This window comes from Phaethon lepturus, unplaced genomic scaffold, assembly GCF_000687285.1.
Source record: "Phaethon lepturus isolate BGI_N335 unplaced genomic scaffold, ASM68728v1 scaffold15120, whole genome shotgun sequence".
NCBI classification, from domain to species: Eukaryota; Metazoa; Chordata; class Aves; order Phaethontiformes; family Phaethontidae; genus Phaethon; species Phaethon lepturus.
Window position 1 is genome coordinate 152,566 of NW_010511340.1, and position 27,404 is coordinate 179,969.

Genomic DNA, 27,404 nt, shown 5'->3' on the forward strand with positions numbered 1-27,404 from the left:
TATGAAAGATAACATTGATTTTATCCACAGATTTATGCACAGATGTAAACTTACAAACATATAGACTACAACATTACAAATTGGCATAGTAAGGATAAGGGGGAAGTCTGGCTCTTTAGGCACGTTGTTTAGGTTTTGCAGCATCTGTTTTTGAAACAGCAACTAATTTAAAATAATTTAGATATCTAAGATCCAAAAGACAGAGACAATACAAGACACAAACACAGAAATTTTCAATATGTAGAATAAGCATAGCACCCATGACTAACAGAAACGGCCACAATACAATGTCCTGATCAAACATAGGTCAGTGAGTGGTTCAGTATCAAACACACTAGGACAAGGAATGGGATTGTTACTTGCAGTCTTCAAAAACTGAAGAAACAAAACTACAATTATTCAGTTGAACCAGAAACCTGTGTACCTTTGGCTGGTGAAGGTTCTTCCACTTTTTTGAGCACTGGGATGAGTACCTTCTCTTCTGGCACAGGTTTTTTTGGTACTTCAGGCACTTTAAAGATATTATTGTAGTTTAAGAATTTCATTTTTGAACCATCAGGTAAAGAACAATGATAAGAATCAATAAAGTAGAGTGCTAAAGAAGAATTGTGAAGAATAGAAAACTCTTCACTCTACAGTACGTTAAAGAGGAAAGGTGGACAAAGACTAATTTTTAAAATATTATTTTTTTTAACACATTCAGTCAAGAGCTGATGTACCTTTGGCTGGTCGAACTTCCTTCTTTTTTGGTGCAGGAACAGGAACCTTCTCTTCTGGCACAGGTTTCTTTGGCATTTCTGGAACTTAGTAAGATATATTGTAAATTGAGCTTGACATAAGAATCTAGAAGACCATGACGTATTTACAAGCCAGTGACGCTAAACAATTGAACACAAATACAAAGATCCACAATTTTTAAGAGCAATGACCGTTTTACTATCCAAGTGTTTAACACAAGTGAGAAGATAATGAAGTCTAGAAGACCTTTCTGATCACAGATAACTATAAGTTGCTATACCTTTATCTGGAGGAGCTTCCTTCTTTGGCACTTGGACTTTCTTTTCAGGTACAGGTTTCTTTGGCACCTCAGGCACTTCAAAAACATTATTTTGGTTAAAAAATAATCCACAAGCTATTGAAAACACAAATAAAACAAAAAAGCAGCAAAAACATCTCATATGAAGACACCTCCCCCCAAAAAAAAGAACAGAAAAAAGTTATGGTCAAGTAAGGCATCTGAAAAATACTGTGAATTACATATTCAGAGGATGTCTGCCAACATAAAAAAGATTATATATACCTTTTTCTGGAAGAACTTCTTTTTTCTTCAGAGTAGGTATTTTTTCCTCTGGAACAGGCTTCTTGGGAACCTCAGGCACTTGAAAGATACCATTAATTGTTTTAGGTATTTACTTCTAAAACAACAGGAACATGAAGTGCAAGCAAGCATCACAAATACATACCAAAAACATACAGTTATGCTTTAACATGATTTGATCATTAAGACAAAACGAAATAGCAAACAGATAATATTAGCTGTTATTATGTCCATTCTCCCTGCTCAGCCACTGAGGCCATCAATAAAAATGTTTTCAACTTCAAGGGCTTATTTGCTGATCAAAAGATTGAGTGAAGACAGAGTTTGACTTCTTAGAAAAAGCTATTAAAGAAAGTCAAGAAGTGTCATGGTAGGGAAACTTGCAAAAATATAATTTTATTTTTTCCTCCAATTTTTGGATGTTTATTACAAACATTGTAATAAACAACTATTTAATTGCTGTATTAGACATTTAGTGATTTTACTACTTCTTATTTTCCCCTAGATCTATGATCCTAACTCTTCTCAGGCATGTAGTATGTTGCACCTGATCATGTTGAATAAGCCAATTTTGTATATGTATTGAATATATATTGCTAATTACATTTTTTTCCTCAGAAATTTCCAAGTGCTTTCTACATGTAAAAAGCAAAGACAGCAAATTTATCAACTGATTTACTTCAAACACAGAATTATGGACACTTCATAAGTACTCATCAGTTTATACCACAATTGTTAGGTAATGTCAATGCTTATGAGCGGTTTACTTAGATGAAAAAAAAATTAAATCCTGTCTCTGCTGAAATCAACAGATTTTCCCTTTAACTGCAGTGAGGCAAAGGTTTCCACTAAAATGTATCTTAACGTTTTCTGTATTCCAAAACCCAGAAATATCCATACAAATTTTATGATGACAGGAGAGTAATTCCACTGGCTCTAAGCATACTGAAGAAAGTTTGGAGCACATATGAATTAAACTTAACTACTATGATAGAGTCAAAGGAAATTTTAGCTAACCCTATAATCTTCCAGTTCAGGATTAACCTGGGTTTTGCAGTGTACAACCTAGCCTTTTCTTTACTAGGAAAAATGTGCTAATCAATATGTCAAAATTCTAGTGCAAACAATGTTAAGTATGGTTTTGGCAGTCATTAATTAGTAAAAAGAAATTCTGAACTTCTTTTTGGGAATGAGAAACTATAGAATGACTTGAATCAGGACTGGAAAATTTGAATTTTTAAGTATTCTTAGGGGATTATGTAATTTTGGAAAATTGGATATAGTTAGTCTATACCTTTATATTACCATGTAGAAAGGCTGTATTACCAAGAACTTGGCATGACCTAGTTGTCCTCTCTAAGTAGTGAATAGTATGTTCATCCTGTACTAACAATGTTGAAAATTTACACCAGTACCATAAAAATTATTCTTAAGGAAAATACCTAAAACTAGGAGTATTTAAATATAGCAACTTAATAGAACTTTTAGATCTTTGTTTTCCATTAAAATATATTATTCCCTTCAGGAAATAAATGAACAACAACTATAGGGTTTCCAAAGATTTCTGGGAGGAAGTCAATGCAACTTGTGTTCCTAAATCACCTATTTTCAAGTACCCCGCCTATTTTCTAGATAAATACTTTTTTTTGTCTGTGATTGCATAATTCTCCTAAACATTTCCAAGTATTTCAGGCACAGTCTGATAGCAAAAACAGACCCCAGATGAGGATGAAATAAAGCCCAGTTAAAAATTATTAGTGGGTTATAAAGACTTCATATGAAAGAGGAATGAACATGTATGACATGGAACATGTAAATTTATGGAGGTAGTAGTAAAGAGTAGACATACAGCCATCACATGTTTTCTACACTATATACTAACTAATTATACTAATTAAACATCCGGAAAAGACGCACACTGTAAAGCACACTGGAACACATTAAGATAAAACTTTGGCACATTAACAGAATGAAATGATACTACTTTTTCTCACACAAACCCTAATATTAAAGTATACCTCTAACTGGTGGGGGAGCCTCCTCTTCATACTGGGGAACTTCTGACTCTTCCTCCTCATATTCAGGAACTTCCTCTTCGTAATAAGCAGCTGCTTCTTCATAGCGGGTGACTTCTTCCTCTTCATATTGAACTTCTTCATACTGAGGAACTTCCTCTTCGTAGTGACTAACTTCTTCAAAATGGTGGACTTCCTCCTTGTAATGGATTACTTCCTTCTCATATCTGGTGTCTTCTTCTTCTTCATATTTTGGAATCTCTTCTTCCTCTTCATACTGAGGAACTTCAACATACACTTTTTCTTTTCGGACAACTGTCTTGCGTACTTCAGGCACTTAAAAAGATAGCAATTAGAAGAATCTTAAAATTTAGCACACAGATCTAACTAATAATAAGGATCACAAGACATTGTCAAATAAGAATTAAACCAAAGGAAGAATATTCCATAGAAAACAAATCAGTATTTGCTGTACACAGAACATACAAGACACAAAAAACATTTATACCATATTTCAATACTCTATCCAGTATACCTTTGGCTGGTGGTCTTGCCATTTTTTTAGGAGGATAAACTGGTACTCTTTCTTCAATGATAGCCCTCTCTGGTACATCAGGCACTTAAAAGATACAGTACATTTACATTTAAGAATTTTTTAAAGTGTTATTTAAAAGCAAAAATATACTTGGCAAGAAACACAAAAAGATATCTTACAAATACATTGCTGATATGCAAAAGACAAGTGTGGTTATTGACACTGGACATGCAATTATGGAAGCCATTGGGCTGCTATTCAATTAAGTAACAAAAAACATTTCAAGACCCTAATGTAAGAAACTGATACGATTCCCACTTCATAAACTGCTGCCAGCAGTTGTTTGCTAATGGGCAGAACTCAAAATCCAAATTCCACAAATTACAAAATCACTAAATCCCACTGTCCTCTGTGGCAGCTCCTCTCCATGGCAGTGACACTTTGCGCTACCTCAGTAATAGATCAAAAGTCCTCAAACAGTGGTAACAAAAGATTTGCATGGGAAACTTTAGATGAAGACGATAGAGCACATAGAGAAAACCTTTGTGAGTGACTGACAATGGGGAAAAGCTCTGGTCTAATACAGGGCAAAAGAATTAGTTGCTCAGTGAGGAAGGTATTTTTCCTCTTCTGTCAGTTGCTTTACAAATTGGCTTGTTTGTTCAGGCATGGCAAGGAGCCATTCCCTGCAAGAGCGGAAAAATTTCCAAAATATTAAGGTGTGAATAAGTTCAGTTTTTAAGATTTATTCAGGAAAGAATGCATGCTATGTTTAAGCAGCATATTCTCTTTTTCAGAACAGCAATGCATGAATCTTGTCTTCTGAGGCAGGTGTCTTGGGAAATTTTGGACCAATGTAACTGGAAATTGCACAGAAAATTACCCCACCATTTTCACATCTGGGAGACTACTATACTTGACCAAGTTAAAGAATAATCTTGGCATTTTCTTAACAGATTGGAGATCTTTACTGACCTTCTTAAGAGATGGAATCCATTCTGTCAGTGACAGATTTGAGAATTTCTACATGCTTTCTTCATTACAAGCTACAGTGAATGTAGATGCATGGCTGCCTCAAGTCTTGATGCTTGAGAAATGGGTGTTATTTTTTGGGCAATGTGAAAACTGATCAGTTCTTTAAATATTTTCTGGCAGAGCCCTGCTTGGTATTTAATTGTAAGTGCCAGATACATCTGCATTTGAAATCTTAAACTAAAACTGATTTGAACTAGTAACTTTAGTTGATTTGATAACAAAAATGCACTGTGCTGAGTGCCCTTGCCAGGAAGATCAGGTTCCTTTGGATTCTTTTGTCCTAGCTACACCACCTCGATTTGATATCCAATGGGACAACTATTGCATTTAATATCCTTCTGCTTTAACCCTTTTTTTTCCATACCAGCTGCCATATTACCCCTGCCTTACAGAAAGCCAAAGATCCTCCTCTTGGTACTCATGATTTGCCTGTCCCCGCATCATTCTCCAATAGACTAAATAGATTATTTAACTTCACACTGATGTGATTGCATTAGTCTTTCATGATATGAATATGATAATGCTGTTTATCAACAGCAGCAGAACTGAAGATAGTAAGTATGAGGCATCTTGTGGCTCATTTTTCACAAATAGGCTGCCTCGAGAAGTGATAAAGCAATGAATTTTCTTTCAAAGCTGTGGACTTTGTTCAAAGCCGTTGAGCTGGGAGGTCTAATATACGGGATTGTGCTAAGTGTCTCAGCCAGGCAGGCAACAGCAGAAGAAGGTTTTTTTCTTTGGCCTTCAGATTTAGGTGAGGAATTGCTGTCACAGAACTGGAGAAGTCAGGCTTTCTTTTCACAAGAGGAAAGCATGCCAATATAAAAGAAGGAAAAAGCTGCCCTGTTTCCCCTCAAAGGTCAGACAGGTTGCAAGATTTGCAAAGGAGGACCTAGTGAAATGGTTGGGCTTCCACTATGACATCAGCAGTAAGCCAGGAGGAAAGATTTAAGCCTTCTGTGAGAACGCAATACTGTCCTTATTCCCTTTCAGGGTGTCCTGGTTTCAGCCAGGGTAGAGCGATCTGCAATGATCTGCAGAGTAAACTGGCGATCTGCATAGGACATGAAATTGTGGTTTGTTATCCTTTTTTCTGGTTGGTTGTTTTGGTTTTTTTTCTAAAATAGATGACAAGATGTAATTTGTACATAGAATCTTTTTAGTCTGTTCATACCTGTGTAGGAAATCTCCTTTTCTGTGTGAAGAGAAATGGATACTTCCTCTGACATAGCCCAATGTTCTTCTTCTGTTGGTACTTCAAAGACAGAGTCTAACATTAATATTTTTCTCTGGTGCAATATCATGTACAATAATAAATATCACATTTGGGGTTTCTTAGAAAACTAGTTATTATTTCCTGATATCTCCCACATGCAGAGTAATTGGGAAAAAATATGTCTCTAGTGTTTCTCAAAGACTTTGTTATGGTTCCCTTGGGATTATGGTGGAACATAGTGGTGGACTTGGTAGTGTTAGGTTAATGGTTGGACTTGATGATCTTAAGAGTCTTTTCCAACCTAAATGATTATATGATTCTAACATTAGAACTTCAAGAAAGATGCCAGCAGGCTTGAAGCTCTGGTGGTATTGCATTAGTCTGTTCACAGATTAATCCATGGGCAGGAGTACCTTCTCGTGGTGGAGACACTTTTCTTTTTGGAAAAGCAATGGGTACTCTTTCTTCTCTGGCAATTTTCTTCGGTGCTTCTGGCACTTTAAAGATAGTAATTGTAAGAATACTAAATTCTAAAAGAAATCACACACTTTCTGAAGTTCATACAAAAGAATTATGGACAAACAATTATGGGGAAATAGTACACAATTACATACCAAAGATACTTAAAACAACAATCATACCAGACATACAAATATAAAGACATTTAAATTAATGGAGAAAATGAAGCTGAAGCTTCAATGCATAGTAGCTAGATATGCATTAAGTATTTTGAAGGTTGTTAGTTTGGGGGTTCCAGGGATAAATTCCCCAGATAAATTAGACACTTTGAAACACTGTGAAATTTTAGTAACAGCAGAAATATAGTTAAATACTAAAATAATATCTACTAAAGTAATACACTCAATATTAGAATAATAGATATATGGACCAAAACACATCAAAAAGCAAACAGCATAGTCACACATCATGAAGTAAGATGGAATGATTGAAATGAAATTAAGATATAAATAATTTGCCTCTAGGCTCTTCAGAAACTTAATTAAATCACAGAACTCCACACATACAGGATACATAATAAAATCATGTTACAAACACAAGAAAATCAGAGAAGCAGAGGACACATTTGTAAGTTTTACAACATTCACTGAATATTGACAATGTTATAAAACGTTGATTTTTTTTTCTAAATGTGTTCATATTTAACTTCTTCACTGAGTAAACGACTTCATTCAGCTTTCCAAAGCTCTTAAGCAGCCACAGTGATCAATGAAGTTAAATAGTGGCTAGAAAATGCAAGGAATGCAGGTGTGTGAGTGCGCTCTCTCACTTTCTGCATTCTTTTGCAGGGGAGAAGACAAAGGTCCTTTTCATTTATAATCAAGTTAGAAAAGACTGGGATTTGATCAACCAGGCAGGTGGTGAGTATGATGCACATGGGCATCTGATCATTAGAAGCCTTCTCTACTTTCAAAAGAACTTGTATACCTTTAGCTGGTGGAGTTGCAACTTTCCGTGAAATTGGAACAGGTACTTTCTCTTCTAGCAGAGGTTTCTTGGGCACTGCTGGCATTTTTTTAAAAAAAAAGTTTAATTGAAAAGATTTTTAATTAATCACAGATTATGAATATAATCAGATGACAAAACACAAATGCAGGGATTCGACATTTCTTCAAGTCAAATGAAAAAAGACAGCAAACACTGAACATTACAACTTGTGTTAGACAGACATTACAAATACAAATCAGTATTCTGAAACAAGACTCTTCTTGTGCAACTCTGAAAAATTATATACCTTTTTTTGGTGGAGCCTCCTCTTTTTTAGCAACTGCAACTTTCTCTTCTGTGATAATTTTCCTGTGCACTTCAGTCACTTAAAAAGAGTTAAGTGTAAGAACATTTAATTGCAATATTTGAAATGCAGGCATATGTAAGTTTTTTCTACTTTTTCTACTAATCTGATTTTTTAAAAACTAAAATGCTAAGTAACTTCAACAGCAACAAAAATGAGACACGGCAGAAGAGTGTACTTTACAGGCATAGCATGAAGATGAGTAAATATTCAAAGAAAGGGGAGATCCAGACAGAGGTTACAGATACTAACAAACATTTAAGTAAAATGCCTAAACACAAATACTGCAAGGCCAAAAAACAAAAAAAATCTCCATGATAATAATATTCTCAGTTTGTTTACCTTTGGTTGATGGAGGTTCTTCAACTTCTATCTCAAAAGTGGGCACCCATTCTTCTGCAGGTTCTTAAAAAAGATTGTGCAACTTTAGAAAATTTGATTGATTTCACCAACAGCCATAAGATAAAAGAAGAAATAACACACAAATATCATCAAGACAAGATAGGCCACAGGCCACATTGTAGACAAATGGACATAACTACATGTTTAACGTTGAAGAAATTTGTTATATGAGATTTTGTTTTTATCAACATGCATATATGTTAAAGACAGAATGCAGCAAAAGAACATTCTTTGCAACAGGAACAAATCACTAATATACCTCTGGCTGGTGGAGCCTCCATTTTTTTAGGCACAGGGACAGGTACTTTCTCTTTAGGAACTGCTTTCTTATGAAGTTCAGGAACTTTAGGAAAATGAGTAAGATGAGAAGGAAGATGAGAAAGAGTATTAAGGTGTAGTATTTGTAATTGTCTACTACATCAGAATGTGTTTTACTGAGTTAACACAAACAATACTTTTCATAGTACAAGATGGAATATGAGACAACCATTCATCACCGAATGATGAACATCAACACATACAAACAAAAAAGTAAGACAAACATAATCCCCTTGAAGATACATCACCCAGATGAGGAACTGGTTATACCTTTAATTCCCGGAGCTTCCTTAGGGGCAGCTGGAACTTTTGGCTCAGGGACAACTCTCCTATGCTTCTCAGGCACTTTAAAAGATTACAATACATAGTTTTACAAAGAGGAGTAGCATCACTATAACATGCACACATTTCCTTCATACAAAAAAACCCACAAATTGAGATAAACATATACAGGCAACGTAACACTTAGAATGATGAAACAACAAATATTTTGTAATGAAAAGAATGTATACCTTTAGTGGGTGGCGCTTCTTCTCTTTTAGGAACAGTTACCCTTTCCTCTATGTAGTAAGACTCTTCTTCAGTCACTTAAAAAGAGTAAAATAACAAAATACTTGAATTTAAGGATTTGATACCTGTTACTGTCTTTATGGCCCTGGTAAGCAACAAAATATTTGTAAGACAAGAATACGCAGTGTGCTTTATTAACAGACACCTCTGGCGTTAGAAAATCTACATCCAAATGATCCTGTGCCCTCTGAAGCCAATGGAAAAACTCCAAGCAACTTAAATGGAACTGAGATTGAGCTCTTATCTTGTATTTCTGTGGAATTTGAAAATGCTCAGCATTTGAAGTACTACATCAGCACTTGCCATTCCTCTGTCACTAATGTTGGAATTTGTTCACTTTGAGAAAACTTCTCTCCCAAATACCAAGAAAATTCCCTGACTAAAGTCATCCCTTAAAAATACTTCCTAGGGTGTTTCTTGTAACAGAAATTGAGTCAGTTAGTGTATGTTACTGTCCTTCACAGTATTACGTTACCACCAATAAACTTACAGGTGGAAACAATTTAGTCATTTTACAATGAAATGGTCTGAAGAAACAGAGTGGACAATGATATTCTGAAGGACCTTCACTTCATCCAGGCAACCTCTGGCAGCAGAGATTTTTTTTGTTAAATTAAAAAAAAAAAAGGGGGGGGGGGGGGCTGATAATTCTCAACATCCAAGAGATACCTCACGATTCTCCCTGTATCAAAACCAGGACTAACTACTACACTTTTCAAAAGCAGGTAATAGAAATTGTAGACATTCTTACATTCTTAGCATTAAAGTTTATAAGTTATGAAACATATTTATATAGTAGTATTTTTTTCTTTATGAACAGAGTAGATATTAATCCACACTATTTTTGGTACAAAACAAAAATTACTTTTTTGCTTTTGCCTAGTATTCCTGAATTGTGGTCATACCTTCAGAAATCTCTTCTCTGTGAATGGAAATAGACACTTCCTCCATTTCTTCTTCAGCCCATTCTTCAACTGTTGGTTCTTTAAAGAAAATTATTAGTTTCAGTATTTTTGGTGGATGGATGGAAGGAGGGAGGGAGGGATCGATGTACGGAGAAGATAAAGACCAATTCTTACAAGTTCTATATGACAATGACGTTCATGCATACAATACAGAAAGTGCTGTGCACACACATATATTTGATTTGCTCTAAATAATGTGTTTTGTCCATGTCCCGTGTACACTATTGTGTGCTGTTGTATCTCTCAAATATCTTTCACTGGTCAACTGTCAGTCCATCAGAATGCCTCAGCTCCCCAAATTTCCCCATCACAACAGCTGAGGCGGGAAAACAACAGTCAAAGAGTTAGAGGTTGCTCCTTGATCCAGCTACATGAAAGTAAGGAGGACGGGAACAAGATGAGAAGGGTAGGTCAAGAATTGAAGGGAAAGTCTGGCATGTGTGCATCTACAAATGTGATTGTATCAGGGAAAACATCAACTTGTTCTGGGGTAAAAGGTTAATTTGGAGGAGACAAACAGAAAGTAACACTTCACATAGCCATATTAATATATATTCGAACGTTATTATTTTAGATAATGTCCATATCTGCTTTTAAAAAAACTTTAAACAGCTTTAAAAACCGTTTTTTAATAGAATATCTAAATTGTCTTGACTGGGTAGTTACTAATGGGATACAAAATATGGTCAAAATGTTGATTTCAGCTATCATGAAGCAGATATTTTTTTGAATTATACTAACTTAAAACAACTGATCTCAACATTCCCTGAGCGTAAGGATGTGAACTAAAATTGCTAGTGAGAAGCTAACACTTCAGAGAGAAATAGTATTGTTACCTGTAGGGCTACAGAGAGCTTTGTAGGGAGTATGACAAATAAATGGTTACAGTCCTAGTTAGTGGAGTCTAATCTCAACACTATACATCCATACTTCTTAAAAGATTTCATGAGAGACTGATCCGAAGATCATTGTATTCAGTGGTTCATGTCAATGGGGTGGGATCCTGGCATTCAAGACTAAAATAAATGGCACTCAGGAGGCTCTTAACTGCCTGCAAGTCTGTAAATTTTTCAACACAAAACTCATACAAGATAACTAACACAGTATTTTTTTTGTATTTTGGTCTTGGTCTTAGAACAACAGACTTATAGACGAAGCACAAGTTTCTCACTATTGTCTGTTTATAGTGTACCTTCAGGTGGTGGGATTTCCTCTGGAATGGCAACAGATACTCTTTCATCTGTAATAAGTACTCTTTCTTCAAAAGTGGCTTTCTTCTGCACTTCAGAGACTTTGAAAGATAATAATATTAAATGTATGCTTGTCTATTTTCATTGTGAAAACAATGTTGCAAAATGCTAAATCTAAGTTTCCAAAGAATTGCTTAAGGGTACTAAGCACATTACACATTACAGAGATTCAATATTTAGAAATAATGTTTTTATAGGTATTGCACAACACATACAACATGTAACATGCTGTAGTGATTCATTGTCACTAAATCAGCAGAATTCACAGGGGAAGCACAAATCAGTGACTGATAACAATACAGAACATGTAAGCAGAAGCTGAGAAACAGCATATTCTTTCATTCTACTAGAAAGCATACCTTTAGCTGGAGGAGCCTCAACTTTTTTAGGAACAGCAGGAGATACTTTTTCTTTAGGGATAGGTTTCTTAGGAGCTGCAGGCACTTAAAAAAAAAGTATTTTGTTTTAGGACCTATACAGGGCAAACCTGGCAAAAGCAACATGTAACAGAAATGTATCATTCAAAAAGGTTACACATGAACATATTTTGCTTACAAAACACAACAGCTGGGCATGCCGAGACAAATGTAATGTTCTAAAGACTACAATAAATGACATTACAGTGAAAAATATTGTACCTTTTGCAGGTGGAGCTGCTTCTACTTTAGGAACATGTGGTATTTTTTCTTCTGGAACTGGTTTCTTAGGTACTTCTGGCACTTCAGAGATATGAATTATAATAATATTAAGTAACTAAAATTACAGGTGTTTTAAGACTGCATCTATAGCACAGTTATTCACAAAACTGACACAAAAGATACATAGTTAATGTAACTGAAGTACAACTAAAACCAGATTCACTTAACAATCAAAACCAAAACTGGATATATACAAGATGCTTAAGATAACAAGAAAAGAATGTTATTTAGTTAGGTGTACCTTTAGGTGGTGGAGCTTCCTCTCTTTTTGGAACAATTTCTTTCTCTGGGAGAGCTCTCTTAGGCACCTCTGGTACTTAAAAAAGATAGAATGTAAGATAACCGAATTCTATATTGCAAAGATTTATTGGCGTATTATAGAATTTCATTAATCCATTTATAAGAATATCAAGACACATCACATAACACATTCATACACTTAACACAGAAAGATATGAGACAAGATCAACATATATTTAAAAAAAAAAAAAAATCAAACCAGTCTCTGGAAGCCTATCAAGTGCTTTAAGACTGATTTCTTAACTGAAGAAAGAGCTGCTCAGGCATGTTACCTGGCCTTAAAAACTGTTATATATGCACAGACAATTATACATAAAAAAGTAAATTTCTAACACAAACATGTTTATGTACAGGCTAACAAAAAAAAGTAAAAAGATATTCAGCAGGTACATGTACACTTATCACTAAGTACACCTTTCGTACGTGGAGGTTCTTCTTTGGGAACAGGAATGTGTACTTTTTCTTCAGGCACAGGTTTCTTGGGCACTTCAGGAACTTCAAAGTTAATAAAATTTGTTTAAGTAATCTTTCTAAGGCTTTTGAGTTTGTCTTAGATGAGAATAGACATACAAGATAACACACAAAGACTACATTTATCATATACTTATGAAGTCAATAGTAGTTAGGAAAACAGTACAATAGTACAGGACTGGTTAAAGCCCACATTCAAAAGATGCTGTACCTTTTGCTGGGGCAGCCACCTCCTTTTTAGCAACAACTTTCTTTACTGGAACAGGTTTCTTAGGGACTTCAGGCACTTTGGAAAACATTGTCAAAATGAGAGAGTTTTAGTTTTTGGACCACTTATCCAGATTTCAGTAATCCAAGAGTGCTTTGTGGGACATAGCGTCTAGACAATAAGCTAGGCACTGCAACACAATACAATGTACAACCTTTTGGACGTACAGCAGACTATATGGGAAAGACTCTATATTACATTATAAAATTCCAGAGTTGACATGTCTGCGCTCTCACATTTCATGGCACTCTAATGAAGTAAAACCACCCTACTTTTCTCCTTGAATGCAAAAGCCACACAATCTAAAGACGAACAACAAGCACAAGATTGTTAGGAAAGAGATGGCCAGAACTGAGACAAGCTGAGACAAATGCAAGCTGTAAGCTAAGTTATAGCACAAATAAAAAAGTGGAAGTATGGAGATAATGCAAAATCAAATAATGCATATGAGGATAATGCAAAATCAAAGCAACACAGAGGGTAAATTCGTAACTATATTCAAGAAAACATGAAAAATAATGTAAGTAAAGACAGTTTGTTTCATTTTTGTTTTTCAATTTTTTACTAGGGCAGTAGAAATACCTTTAGCTGGTGGAGCTTCTTTTTTAGGGACAGGAACAGTCTTTCTTTCTTCTGGAACATGCCTCTCTGGTATCTCAGGCACTTTAAAGAGATAGGTGGTGAACACTTAGGAGACAGTAAAAATATTTGGTAAATCACAGCAGGTTGCTTTCAACATGCTGGATAAGCAAACACTATATGCCAAAAAATATGCTGTTTTATCAAACAGATACAGTATGTTAATCTCAAAAAAAGCTACTGAAAGAATTATTTACAAGTGACAAAGAAGAATTCAATTTAGAAATGCAAAAGGGCTTGAACTTTCGAGAATAGAGCCATGGAGAGATGGAAAGATCTCAGTTCTGATATGCTATCCTTCGTAAAGAGTGGTACAGGTAGATAATGTGAAAGTTCAGAAAAATGGAGTGCATGATGATACAAAGATTTTATTCACCTTCAATGTGAGGGATCTCCAGTTCTGTTGAAATTACTTCTTCTTCCTCTTCTTCTTCTTCTTCCTCTTCAACTTCCTTATGTGCTGCAATAGGAATTTTAAAGATATTAAATTTGGAAATAGGAAATATCAATGTCTGTAGTAAATCTGAAAAGCTTTTAAGAAGGTACTATGTGTGTCCAGTACACAAAGGTCACTGAAACACATATGCTAATATGCAAAAAAGTTTAATCCAGAAAATCAATAGCATGTGTAAATCTAACAATGAGTTTTGATTAACTACAGATTCAAATCGTTTTAAAAATCTTACATATTGATTAGTCTCTCATTCTTAATCAATCTACCTTCAATTGGGTAAACCGCTTCAAAGAATCTTTCTTCAACTGTTTTCTCATGCTCTGTTGGCTCTTCAAAGAAAAGCATTTAGACAATGTTAAGATAAAATAGTTGAAACGATGACATCTATTAATCTAAAGAAAACTGAGGGTTCATAACACAATGAACAAAAAGAAGCAAGGCATATTGAAAGACAAATATACAATGTGTCTAAATATGTAACTTGACATAGATAAAAATAGATTAAAAGAAAATCCAGTAGGATTGAAAGATTGTTTTGATTTGGGTGCACAGATTTTTTGCTTTGTACATACCTGTGACATATGAATACTCTTCTTCTCTGTGGACAGAAACTGACATCTTTTCTTCTGAAACAGTCCATGTTTCTACTGTTGGTACTTTAAAGATAGGATTTTGTTTTAGTATTTTGTATTCTAGATCCACATTAGTGGTATTCAGCATGTGAGTTTTTATCAGATCTGTATCTGTATTACACATTTAAGTCTTAAGACATATTTAGACAGTCAGTATTCATATTCTAAAATACTGAACACAAAACAAGCACACAAGTATAATATTTAGTATCTGTTAAAGACTAAAGACACAGACAGCTTTAACCCAAAAATTTAAAATAAATGCATGCATAGGCTTTTGGAAATAGTATATCAGAAGAATTCCAAAGGCAGTTCTTCAAAGAAATTTTGGGGCACAGGGCCAGCAGGCATAATAGATAAAGAAAAGCTAAATCACATTGCAATACCTTGTAGGCTGTTTAAACAAGAATCAAAAGCCTAGCCACAAACATGTTAAAAACAGACTTTATGAAAGATAAAAGCATGGTACATATACTATTTAAACACAGATAGTAGTCACAGTATGACTTAGTGCAATGGATCCAGGTACATACACACAGCCCCACATATTCACAAGAAGCACAAGAACACACAGGGTGCTGGAAAAAATTTAAACTGCAATTGAAAGATGTTGATCTGTACCTTCTTTTTTAATAACTTTTTCCTCAATGACCATTGATGTAGGTTTTGGTGGTAGAACTTTCTTGGTAACTGTTGGCATTAAAATTTTGTTACTCAGTCATATATTTAAGCAAAGAGACAAAATAAATCTACAGCTATCTAGCAATGATGTTGAAAAAACAACAAAGACGACAAACATAATCTAACTCAATAGTTAAGTCAGGCTCCTTGGAACCACACAAAGCAATAGAAGGAATGAGTTTGCTTCTTTTTATTGCTACCTTCTAAAAGGGCTGGGTAACTCAGGGCATTTAGTACACAGGTCATATCCTGACATACATTGAATTGCAACCAACAGACTCCTGCAGAATGGGAAATGTTATACGAGAGAAGGCGGTTAGCAAGAGAGTAAGGATGAACCTTTACTTCATAAGTGAACAATTAATCAAGACATCCTGTAGACAGGTCAAGATGGAAATCTGAGGAAAAGGGGGATTTCACATCTTCAGCTTAGAGTGAAACATACCATTTCACCCAGTGCAATTTTACATTCACTTACTTTCTTATAGCATTGGTAGTTAGCATCTGCATTTAGTATTTTCCCCTAAAAAGGTTTGCATCTTCTTTTTATACAATTCATCTGAAGCTTTTATTAGATATTTCAAAGACTGAAAAATTGATCAGACCCATGTTCAATGAAGAAAAAGCATATGCAGATCAGATAAGTAACAATAGCCACTACTTTCATGCAAAGATGACGTTAAGGTAATTAAACAGTAGTTACCCTCAGCCCGTTTGACTTTTTCTTCTGCAACCCTCTGAGTGGTTATCTCCACTTTTTCATCGACAGGTTTCTTGACAACTGTAAGTGATTCAGATACATTTATTGTTTCAATCACCTTGCAAATTATTTTCTGGACACCAACCAGGTAGAAATGGCTATTTTCTTAATTAGGATGTTATAACTTTTGCGCATCCTGTGTGTTGTTCCGCACATTGTTCACTGGTGGTAAACAGTGGTGGTAAACACACTTGTTAAACAGGTGATCAGGCCCACCCTCCCCTGAGAGATATGCAGTGATCTAAATGGAGGACACTTCTCAGAAGTTCAGTGGCTCAAAAGCACCACCCATGCGCAAGGCTAATACAGTTAGAATGAAAGATAACCAAAACTCAGTTTGATTTTGCCAGCAATTCTTGGTTTGCTTCAACCACCATTGCCTCCATTCTGTCTCTGCTTGAAAATATGTGGTTGGAGAACAGGAAGTGTTGCCATGAGCCTTGCTCATGTCACTATCCAACATAAAGAGAATTCTCTCGTTTTCAAGGAAATGTGTAATAACCACCACAGTTCAGCTTGAAGGAGAGGCATGAGAGATCTTAATCTGCATGTTCCTGTTAGTTTTGCCGGAAACTCATACCTTTACGAACTGTTACTTCTTTCTTTTCCTTCTTCTCAGCTGTAATTGCTGGTGGTTTTCGCTCAGGCACAGGCCTCTTAGGAACTTCAACCACTTTAAAAATAGTAACGTTATTTAATGATAAAAAATGCATTGTCTAAAGGCTCAATGCACGCAAAAGTTATTGCTTGTATCATTATAAGTTTATGAAGTTGAAAAACACACACAGAGTTTTGGAGATCCAACTGCTGCAGTAAAATTTTCTGCTTATTTCCAAATTTGATGGTTTCTCATCAGAGCCAAATTCCGTTCCGAGAGGCACACGTTACTACTACCCAAGACAGTTACAGCATTGAGGGAATTGCGAAATACAGCTATTAACATAAAGCAATTAATGTGTGAAACATTTAACCTAAATCAAGTTTATCTAGAATACATTAAAATGATAGAAGAAATATCCAACACAACTAAAAATGGCAGATATCCTTACAAACTACTAACTCTATTAGGTTTTAAAGATGTCCCAATCTGCAAAGTCCATTGGCAACCAAATTATAGTATATCAATTTCTATCTGCATCTAGACCTCGCCATACTAGAGTCCTTGTCTTATCATCAAGTGCCAGTTAAAACCTGGCAGCATATTAAGGTTCATGTTATTGTAAACACAAAAAAAAAAAAAAAAAAAAATCCAAAAGATGCTGCCTGGCTCAAATTTTTGGGGCATACTGTCCTGGTTTCAGCCAGGGGAGAGTTAATTTTCTTCACAGAAGCTAGTGTGAGGCTATGTTTTGGATTTGGGATGAGAAAATTTTGATAACGTGCTGATGTTTTGGGTTGTTGCTAAGTACTCAAGGACAGCCCAGCTTCTTGTGCTGGCCTGCTAGCAAGAAGGCTGGGGGTGCACAGGAAGCTGGGAGGGGACACAGCCAGGACAGCTGACCCAGGCTGGCCACAGAGATATTCCCTACCATATGACATCATGCTCAGTATATAAAGCTGGGATAAAGAAGAAGGAAGGGGTGGAGAGACATTCGGAGTGATGGCGTCTGTCTTCCCAAGAAACCATTACGCGTGATGGAGCCCTGCTTCCCTGGAGATGGCTGAACACCTGCCTGCCCATGGGGAGCAGTGAATGGATTACTTGTTTTGCTTTGCTTGTGTGCGCAGCTTTTGCTTTAACGATTAAAATGTCTTTATCTCAAACCATGAATTTCCTCACTTTTACTCTTCTGATTCTCTCCCTCATCCCACTGTGGGGGATTGAGTGAGCAGCTGTGTGGTGCTTAGTCACCAGCTAGGACTAAACCACAACACATATTAAGGCCCAAAATAAGTATGAGAAAAGAGAAGAAATAAAATGGTATGGTAATTGAAATACCTTCTTCATGAATGACTCGTTTTTCTTCATAAGTCACTTCTCTTTTCTCAGAAGCTTCTTCCCATTCTTCTTCCTCTTCATCATAGCCTTCTTCCTTGACATAATAGTCATGGTCTTCTCCATAATCTTCTTCCCATTCTTCGTAAGTTTCTTTGGGCTTTTCATATATTTCCTTCTTTTCTTCATGAATTTCTTCTCTCCTTGCCATGGATGTTATTTTGATCTCTTTGGGCTTCTCTGGCAGCACCTCAGGAACTTAGAAAACAAAATAAAATAGATTATTCATATCATAGCCTGGAATTTACAAGGTGTATTGGATGCTCACAGTTAATTAAATGATTTCACCTTCACAGATGGTTTAAGCAGTCCTAATCAGCTTGGATTTTAAATGCGTATGTTTTTAACATAAAGACAAAAATCAGACAGATTTGATTGACTCAACATAATTTGAAACAAATTTCCTTGTTTCCACAAGGTAATTGTACTGTTAAAAAAAAAAAAAAATTAAAAAAGGTAAAAAGTTACCTTTAGGTGGTAGGACTTCTTCAGCAACTTTTTTAACCACCTTTTTGGAGACTTTCTTTACTGGAACCTTTTTTTCTGCTTAAAAACAATATATTTTTTAATTTAAATAAAAAACCCCAAACAAACCAAAAAACCAAACAAACCCAAGCAGCAGTCATAATGAAACACGTACACACTGTCCAAATACTTCAAGTGTTCTTACCTGGCTTTTTCTCCTCTGGTGGTGGAACAAGAGGTAGAAGAATAGGAATAGGGGCAGCTTGTAGGAAAAATGAAATATTTAGAATAAAATGTGAGTGTGATGCTTTCTTGTAAATGAAGAAAAATCCTAGTGCATTTGGAAAATAGATGAGATTGTTTTATTGCAGCTGCAAAATAAAAGCAAACATCGTGCTCATTCTGACAGTTTACTGTAGCTGGAAGAATATATTTTGAGTGGTAATTCTCACTCTACCTTTATTTGATCCCTGGCCCTTCTCAGCTTTATTTTCTTTACTGCCATCACTCTCCTGTCTTTGCTGATAGTAGTTCATCTAAATACCAAATCTTTCCCCTGCTGCTGACACTGCAAACATTGACCAAATCATCCTGGAAATGAAACCAGGAAGACTGAACTTCTAAGGTTCATAGTAAACTATTTAATGTAAAGAAATATATATAATGTTTGTACTCTGAAGTCCAATACCAGAGCCTGGGGAGAGACCATTTGCAATAAACATGCAATCCATTGTATGGCTTTAAAATAATATTTGTATTTTATTTTCCTTTTTTTTTCTCCCCCAAAGAGTAGTAATTGAGACAGCTTGTTTAAAAGATATTTCTGTAGTAAAAAGAAGAAAAGGTGAAAATAAAAAATGATCAGAAAAGGAAAATGGAAAAATAGAAATGGAAGATAGAAGGAACAAGAGACTGATAGGAAAACAAGATGGAAAGGACAAACTCTTTTTAAGAGAAAAGACTTAATTCCTACCACTACCTGTGCATAGTTTTCACCTTCCACACACCAAAACAAGCCTATCCAAGCCAAGACTTGTTCATATCATATTTGTATAGAGGTAATTAACTAGATTTCATCATCTCATTGTCTAAGATTTTTCTCTGAGGTTCCCACTCTCCAGTGCAAATATAAAACAGCACTATGGAACAAGTATAGTTTGTTATCCTACCTTCAGCTGTTTTTTGAGGTGGAACTGCAACCTTGGCATCAGGAACATCTAAAAAATTAAGATGTTTAACTGACTTAATAAAAAATAGATTTGAATATGCTGTCCCCAAGAATAGTAGTTCATGGTGCTTTAATCCTTCTGTTCTAGCATACAAGGATTGTGGCTTGCTCTTCAAGAATAAACTAGCTGACCAATAGATAACTAATTGCATTAATCTTTCAGTCTGGCCAGACTCTACACTGTTTCATTTTCTTTCTAAATAATGCTTGCATCATTTTGGAGTAGGCTCTTAAGAACACTCAGAAAAAAGATCACTATGTAAGGAGATGTTTGCTACCCATTTTGCCTTGTTTTTTTGTTTTTCAGTTGTGCAGTGGACGTCAGATCTATTCACTGGTATCTTTTCATTGTTCTATTTCTCAGTCATTCAAACAAAATTAATCTTCTGTGTTTCATAGAATGAATAGATTAATATTTTTTTCAGGGTGTAGGTTTGACTTACTGTAGCCAGGAAAAAAGGATTTTAAAACAAAAAATAAAGCAGAGCAATGCACTAAATCTAAATCTATGACAGAGTATAGGCATGATCTTGTGCGGGTCTTGCTCATGATCTTTACCTGGTGGCTTCAACTCCAGTTTGATTTCTGCAAAAGAATATTGGATTCCTTTTAGGACTATATATTTTTCCAGAATCATGTTGCAAACTCACAAATTTGCAGATGGCTGTGGTCTCAAATTTGTATAGCAAATGCACTAACCTTTGGTTACCAGGTAGAGCTCTGCAGTGCTTCTTGCTTCTCCTCTTGGTTCAAGTCGAGCAATTACAGAATATACACCTGCAATAGCCGAGAATGTTTATATTTATATGCCTTTATCATTAAAAAACCAGACAACAAAATCAGATAAAGGAATGGCATCAGCCCGAATGTTCCATGCTTTTTTACCTTCATCTTCTGCAGTAACATTGTGAATAGTCATATAATGACAACGACCTTCACTTCTGAAGCTGTACTTGGGACTCTCTTTTAGTTCGGTGGGGCCTTTATACCATGTCACAACTGCATCATCAAAAGACACCTCGCACTCAAAGGTTGCAGACTGGTGTTCACTCACTACAATGTTCTGTATGCTCTTTGTGAACTGAATTGGTTCCGCTGTTTTTAGAAACAAAAAATGTATCAATTGTTAGGCACCACCAGGACAATTAGCTTATCTAATTCCTTCTCATTTTTTTCATAATAATAGCTACATTATAATAAGAGATAATAACAGTAGAACTTGAAAAAGTAGAGTAAGAAAAAGAGATTCCATCTTCTATGAAGTTTTCTATGTAAGAATGAAGATAAGAAGACGTAAGAGTACAACTATAACAAGATTGCTGTGCAGATAAATTATACAAGAGAAACCATTAAGAAAATTAAAGGTAAATTAAGAAAAAGAGGAAATCCAAGGAAAATATAAGAGTATCAGAGAAAAAGAAAATAAAACCAAGCATGACTCAGATTGTTTCAGGGCCAGGGGACATTAGTAATGATGATTTAGTTAAAAATACTAATTACACAAGTATGTCACATACTGCTTAAAGAGAAAGGACAGCAAAATTTCTTGTTTGGTCGTTTCCAAGTTTGGGAATATCTCTTTCAGAAATTCCATTTATTTTCATTTGTTCTGTTAATGGAACATCCAGAAACTGTTCATCACTACCGTAATAAAGAAGATTCTATATCTCTTTACAAACCTTCAATGGCCAGATCTGCAGTTGTTTCTAGATTGTCAAGCTTGCAGGTATACTGTCCCTGGTCTTCTGTTCTAACATCCTTGATGATGAGTTTGTGTACTTTGTCGGAGACTTGTGTTGAATATCTCCCTCCTATCTTAATGGGTCTCCCATTTCTATACCACTGAGACTTGGCATTTGGGATAGAGAACTGACAAGACAGCGTGCATGTGTTTCCTTCCTTGAAAGTAGTGTCATGAAGATGCCGTTCAACTGCAGGTTCTATTAGCATGTTAAAACATACATTTTAGCAAACATCAGGTGGTGGAATAATTAAAGTATAAATTAATTCAAATACATACTTCAAAAGTACACTTACCAATTACAGTTAGCCTGGCACTGGCAATGTGTGGTCCACACACTATTCTGAAATTTCCCTGATCTTCAGGTTGGCAGTTCCTGATTCTCAGTATGTGGCGATCACCTTCAATTCTAATTTCATATTTGTCATTGGAGTCCAGTTTCTGGGTTCCCTTGTACCATGAAAGTTTAATTTCTGGATAGTTAATTTTAATCTCACATTCAAAGACAGCATCCTCATCTGTTAAAACCGTCTGATTTTCTATGTCTCTGATCAGAGTAATAGGCTGAAAAATATTAGTTTAAATTAGTTTCAAGTTCCCTGTTATGGGTTTGAACATTTCACAAATCAGTCCAGAAATATATTACCTCTGTCTGTGAGAGTCGTTGCTGAATAAAAGCTACTAGTTCATCAAACTCCTGATCTTCTCTTCGAGCTTTTTCTGTGAGCTCAATTTCCTGTAAAAAGGCACAACATACTCAAAGATTAAAGGATACTAAACGTCAAGCTGCCACATTTATCCAACACAAAATTAGTTCCTACATCAAATTTTCTGTAACTGTACTGTAACTAGCATATCTTCCCATCTTAAAAATTGAAGACAAGTTGTGAAGACAGAATATACTTGGCCAGAAGGCCCATTCCATCTTCTCAGGTTTGAGCATGCAAAAATTGAGAACGTCAGTAAAAGATCTAAAGAGGAAGCAGAAATTCATGCACAAACAGTAACATCAGAGCGTCTGTTCAAAGGAACTGTGTTATTCCTAACAAAGCCAGTGGTGCAGTCATGATGTATCTTACCAATCTATGGCTTTCTTCTGCTTGAGTTTGCTTTAGTAACTCAAAGGCTTGCAGTAGGCCTCGGAAATCTGTAATTCCATACATGCGAGCATATTTCTCATATTCTTTGGGATCTACATTTTTGAGAAGTTCCAAGATATCAATAGGTTGCTCTTCGTCTTCCTTCCTTTTTGTTGGAGTGCTATTCAAATCAATGACATAAGTTAAGTCTACAATGCTTCATTCCTAGAAAGTTGTTCACTGAAAAGATGAATCCGCTTAGAGCTGCCCTGTGCAGTGAAATCCTTTAGTTTAGTCTAGTCAGGTGTTTCTAGTTTTATTACAGTTATTCATATTTAATGAATATTTTAAAATTATATCTTGATCTGAGATATGTAATAAAAAATTTTTTCTTCTGTGTTGATCATAAATTAATCTATAAAACTTTCCATATACCTTTTTAGCTTTGCCCTGAGATCCCCTTCAACAACTTCTTTCTTTCTTTCTTCAACTTGGAGGTTTACACTCCTCTCAATTTCACCATGTTGGTTAAAAGCTACACATTTGTACATGCCAGAATCAGTTTTTATTGCGTCCTTTATTTCTAATTTGGCTTCATCTCCTCTCTGCTGGATTATAATGCGACCTCCCTGGTTGAGTTGCCTCCATTTTCCCTTCATCCATTTAACATTTGGAATTGGGTCTCCTCCAACTTTTGCAATAAATGTTGCAACAGTCTCTGCAGAAAGATGCAAATGAGGAAGATAAATCTTTCCAGCTGTCTATGACAGCAGGACATAATCTCCAACAAAAGGTATAGGTAAATAGAAGACAATGTACTTTTTTGAAAAGAGTTCTTACTTTCCATTACGTTAATACTCTGAGGCTCTGACACAAAATAAAGTTTCCCTTCCAATTCTGCTTTCTTAGCTGCTGGTGCAGCTGCTGTTTTTTCTAAAAAACAGAGACAAATGATTAAAAGAGATTGTTTCATGTAATAGTTTATGTTCATGCAGGCTGATGCTTCCAAAGGAATTGTAAAGAAGGAATTCATTACAGAGATGGAACAAAATATTATGCTAGAGAACAAAATGCAAAATACTTTCCATTATTTTAATTAACTTGTACTTTACTTGCCACATAAAACTGAACACCGTGGGCCATACTGTGCTGTTCATTAACTTCAGTCAGGTCATTTATATTCTGCATGGATGCAAATTTGTAGACAGATATGCAAATAGGAAACCTCATTTTCCAAAATGGATCAGTTTTTAGTGACGTATTCTCTTTTTGCCTATTTCTGGAAATTTCACTGTCAGAATTACTTGCATTTTTTTATCAGTGATCTGTTAAAGCCTTTTTTTTTTTTCTTTTTCATATTTCTTAGCCTTGCTGCTACCCATGTAGTGAAAAAGATACTATTTCTACGTATTACTGAAGTCTTACGTCTTTTATGCAATGGTAAAACAAGACCTACATGGAAGGACTCATGCTTTGACGATACTTATTTTCAGCTAAAAGGTCAAAATGTCTAGAGTTTTAACAGTCCTGAAGCAATTAGCCTCTAAGACCACACGTTCAATCAAATTCCTTTTGTACTTTCCTTTAATAAACACCACTGTTCCTATCCTTTCCATAAAGTATTCATGTCCGAGTAATTTCACTCATTTAGCTTGCATTTTTCTTAAATTTGGTGTTTAGATTTACAAAATAAATTCTTAATCTTTTTGGTAAAAATATACTATTGATTCAACACTGATCTCCCACTGTTTATGTCACTCTTTATATAAAAATTATTGTTAAATATACTGTCTTCGTAGATACAGGTTTGCAATGAACTAAAAGGTACTATTTGCTATTAGATTATTAACATTGTTCCACCGAAAACAAAGCAGGATGGAACGATTTAAGTTTCCATCATATGCCTTGGTTTTCTCCATGTTACTGTACATGTTACCTTTAACTGTCACTTTAGATTTGCAAGTATCTGTGCCAGCTGCATTTGAAGCTTTGCATACATATTCTCCTGAATCGGATTTGGTAACGGCAGCAAGTTCCAGAAGAGCTACTCCATTAGCAAAGCTGAAGCTGCATCTGTCTGAAGCTTTTATTTCTCTCCCTGCCTTCAGCCACTGAATCCGGATTGGCTGCGATCCTTGGACATGGCATCTGAGCTGTAGGGTATCACCTTCCTCTGCTGCTGCTGGCTGAAGAGGCTGGTCAAAAACTGGAGGCTTTTTGGGTTCTGGAATATGAAAATGCTTGAGTGAATACTCAAGGAAGGAAAGTATGATGAAGAATGTAAGAGAAAGAAAGATACATGTGCTTCTTAAGACGACAATGACAACCAGTGAAGGAGGATAAACAGAAGTCTGAGAATCTCAGTCATAGGTTTAGAAAATGGAATAAATACCAAGAGGGTATGTTTTCTATTCAAACGTGCAAGAAATATCTTTTCTCCACACAGCAAGGACATTCACATGCAAAAATTAATATAAGAACTAAAGCACTGTTACTACGCTGCAAAACTATATAAGCACCTTTAAAGAAACAAATACGCAATCTCCTGCAAGAGTGTTATGATGAAGTGCAATGTTGCTACAACACACTGTCAAGGCTGCCTAAGCTTAGATGTAATTGCACAGAAAAATTGTTATTCCATGAAAAGAGAATGATTAAATATTCAACAGAAATGCCATGTAAAGATTTCAATGTTCACGTTAGATCAGTCGTAACAAATAGTGAAAAAGTAAAGAAGTCCCATCTTGAAAAATATTGTTTTATTTTAATCACAAAATTAAAAGAACTCCCTGATTTTGTGGTTTAACTCAGTTTTATCTTGTCCATCTCAGGACAAATTACTGCTGTTAAGGTAAGTAAAACCAGCTCACAAGATAGAAACTGTATATTTCAAGCTAACATATAACAAAGAAAAGTAAGAAGCAAAGAAAAATAAGACTTCAACTAACCTCTGATAACAACAGAAGATGTACACAACACGCTTCCTGCTTCATTGGATACTTTACAGGTATATAAACCAGCATCTGATTGCTCTACACACTTTATATGCAAAATTAAGGTGTTGTTTTTGAAAGATATTTCACAATGAGGGCTTGAATGAACTTCCTGATTGTTTTTGTACCAAGCAACAATCAAAGGTTGAGAGCCAGAAACACGGCCTTCAAGTTTAAGTTCATTCCCTTCTGTTTCTTCTACTGCGTCAGACAGTTTCTTAGTAAAAGTAGGTGGAGTTTTTCGTTCTGTAAAGAAAAGAAAATTTTATTCAAATTCTGCGACTCAAGCCTCAAATGAAAAATTCTAAGTATTTAAAAAAAAATTGAACATTGAGGAATTAATATTTGCTCTCATTTAAATACCATAGTTATTTTTTAAGTGAAAGTATACCAAGATAAACAGCACGTGTCTTGTTCTTACAGTCACTGTCATAATTGATTTTCCTATTTGAAAAAAAAAAAAATCCTCTTATATTGACTTAAGTCAAATGCCATTTAAAAAAACCCAAGAGTTTTGTCAAGTTCTCAAGAAAGAAACAGGCCAAAACCTATAAAGAATCTAGGCCAAAGAAAATATTCTTTCATTCCTTGTCCAATTGTTGTTAGTGACCTTTCCTAATTCCCTTAAGAGACCCATTGTATCTCCAGATGAGTACTTTCAAGCTATATCTCAAAGGTTTTTCTCAAACTTATCTTGCAGCAATAAGGCTAATTGCCTTTATAATTAAAGGAAGAAATATGTACACACAATGTATTATCTATTCAGTACCTTTAATAGTCAGTTGAGCTGTGCAAGAGTCCTTTCCAACTTCATTGCTAGCATAGCACGTATACTTTCCAGAGTCTCCCCTGTCAACTCTGAAGATGGTCAAGTGGGCTGTGTTGTCTACATAACTGATCTGGTAGTTTCCTCCTGTTCTAATCTCTTGGTTGTCTTTTGCCCAAGTGACTCTAATAGGCTGTGTTCCAGAAATGTGACACTCAAAGTCAGCACTTTCTCCAATGATACCATCCACAGGTGTAATTGGAATGTCAAAGAATGGAGGAGTCTTCCCTTCTGAAGAGTGAAAGAAACAGAGCATCACTTCAAAATCTCAACTTCCTTTAAACCTCTGTGAAATAAATATTATTTTTACAATATTAAATCCATATATAAAGCAAAAGTGAGTTTCAAGATATTTCCGTTGAATATTTCACAGCCCACTGACCTGTAAGGACAAGCCTGCCACTAGAAGAAGCAGTCCCAATCGCATTAGTGGCTGTGCAGGTATATTGCCCAATAAGGCTCCTATCTGTCTTCAAAATCTGGAGAGTTGCTACGTTATCTATGAAGGATGTGTGAACATTGTAGTCCTCTTTTACACGTGCACCATCTTTAAACCAAGATACTTCAATAGGTTCTGAACCAGCAATGCCACAATCAAATGTAACTGGTAAGCCAACAGTTTCATGAACATCTCTTAATTTTCGTGTAAAAGAAGGAGGAAGTTTACGCTCTGTAAGAAAACAGGTATTGTACAGTGAGAGCTTTCAGAAAATATACACCTATTTTTGTACTCACTAAT

At 35.4% G+C, this 27,404-nt stretch overlaps 1 protein-coding gene across 1 annotated transcript in view; it reads right to left on the reverse strand.

Moving 5' to 3' along the window:
- TTN (titin) overlaps positions 1–27,404 on the reverse strand; it is a 244,575-nt gene that overhangs the window by 134,864 nt on the left and 82,307 nt on the right. The window contains exons 93-110 of the mRNA XM_010283656.1: positions 27,048–27,335; positions 26,609–26,896; positions 25,795–26,085; positions 24,783–25,070; positions 23,687–23,779; positions 23,282–23,564; positions 22,847–23,027; positions 22,414–22,503; positions 22,064–22,331; positions 21,706–21,966; positions 20,912–21,121; positions 20,726–20,803; positions 20,585–20,611; positions 19,968–20,015; positions 19,004–19,060; positions 18,802–18,879; positions 18,277–18,531; positions 16,918–17,010 (exon numbers count right to left, since the gene is read on the reverse strand). Of these exons, the coding sequence (XP_010281958.1) occupies positions 16,918–17,010; positions 18,277–18,531; positions 18,802–18,879; positions 19,004–19,060; positions 19,968–20,015; positions 20,585–20,611; positions 20,726–20,803; positions 20,912–21,121; positions 21,706–21,966; positions 22,064–22,331; positions 22,414–22,503; positions 22,847–23,027; positions 23,282–23,564; positions 23,687–23,779; positions 24,783–25,070; positions 25,795–26,085; positions 26,609–26,896; positions 27,048–27,335 (3,177 nt within the window). The remainder of the gene's footprint in view (positions 1–16,917; positions 17,011–18,276; positions 18,532–18,801; positions 18,880–19,003; positions 19,061–19,967; positions 20,016–20,584; positions 20,612–20,725; positions 20,804–20,911; positions 21,122–21,705; positions 21,967–22,063; positions 22,332–22,413; positions 22,504–22,846; positions 23,028–23,281; positions 23,565–23,686; positions 23,780–24,782; positions 25,071–25,794; positions 26,086–26,608; positions 26,897–27,047; positions 27,336–27,404) is intronic.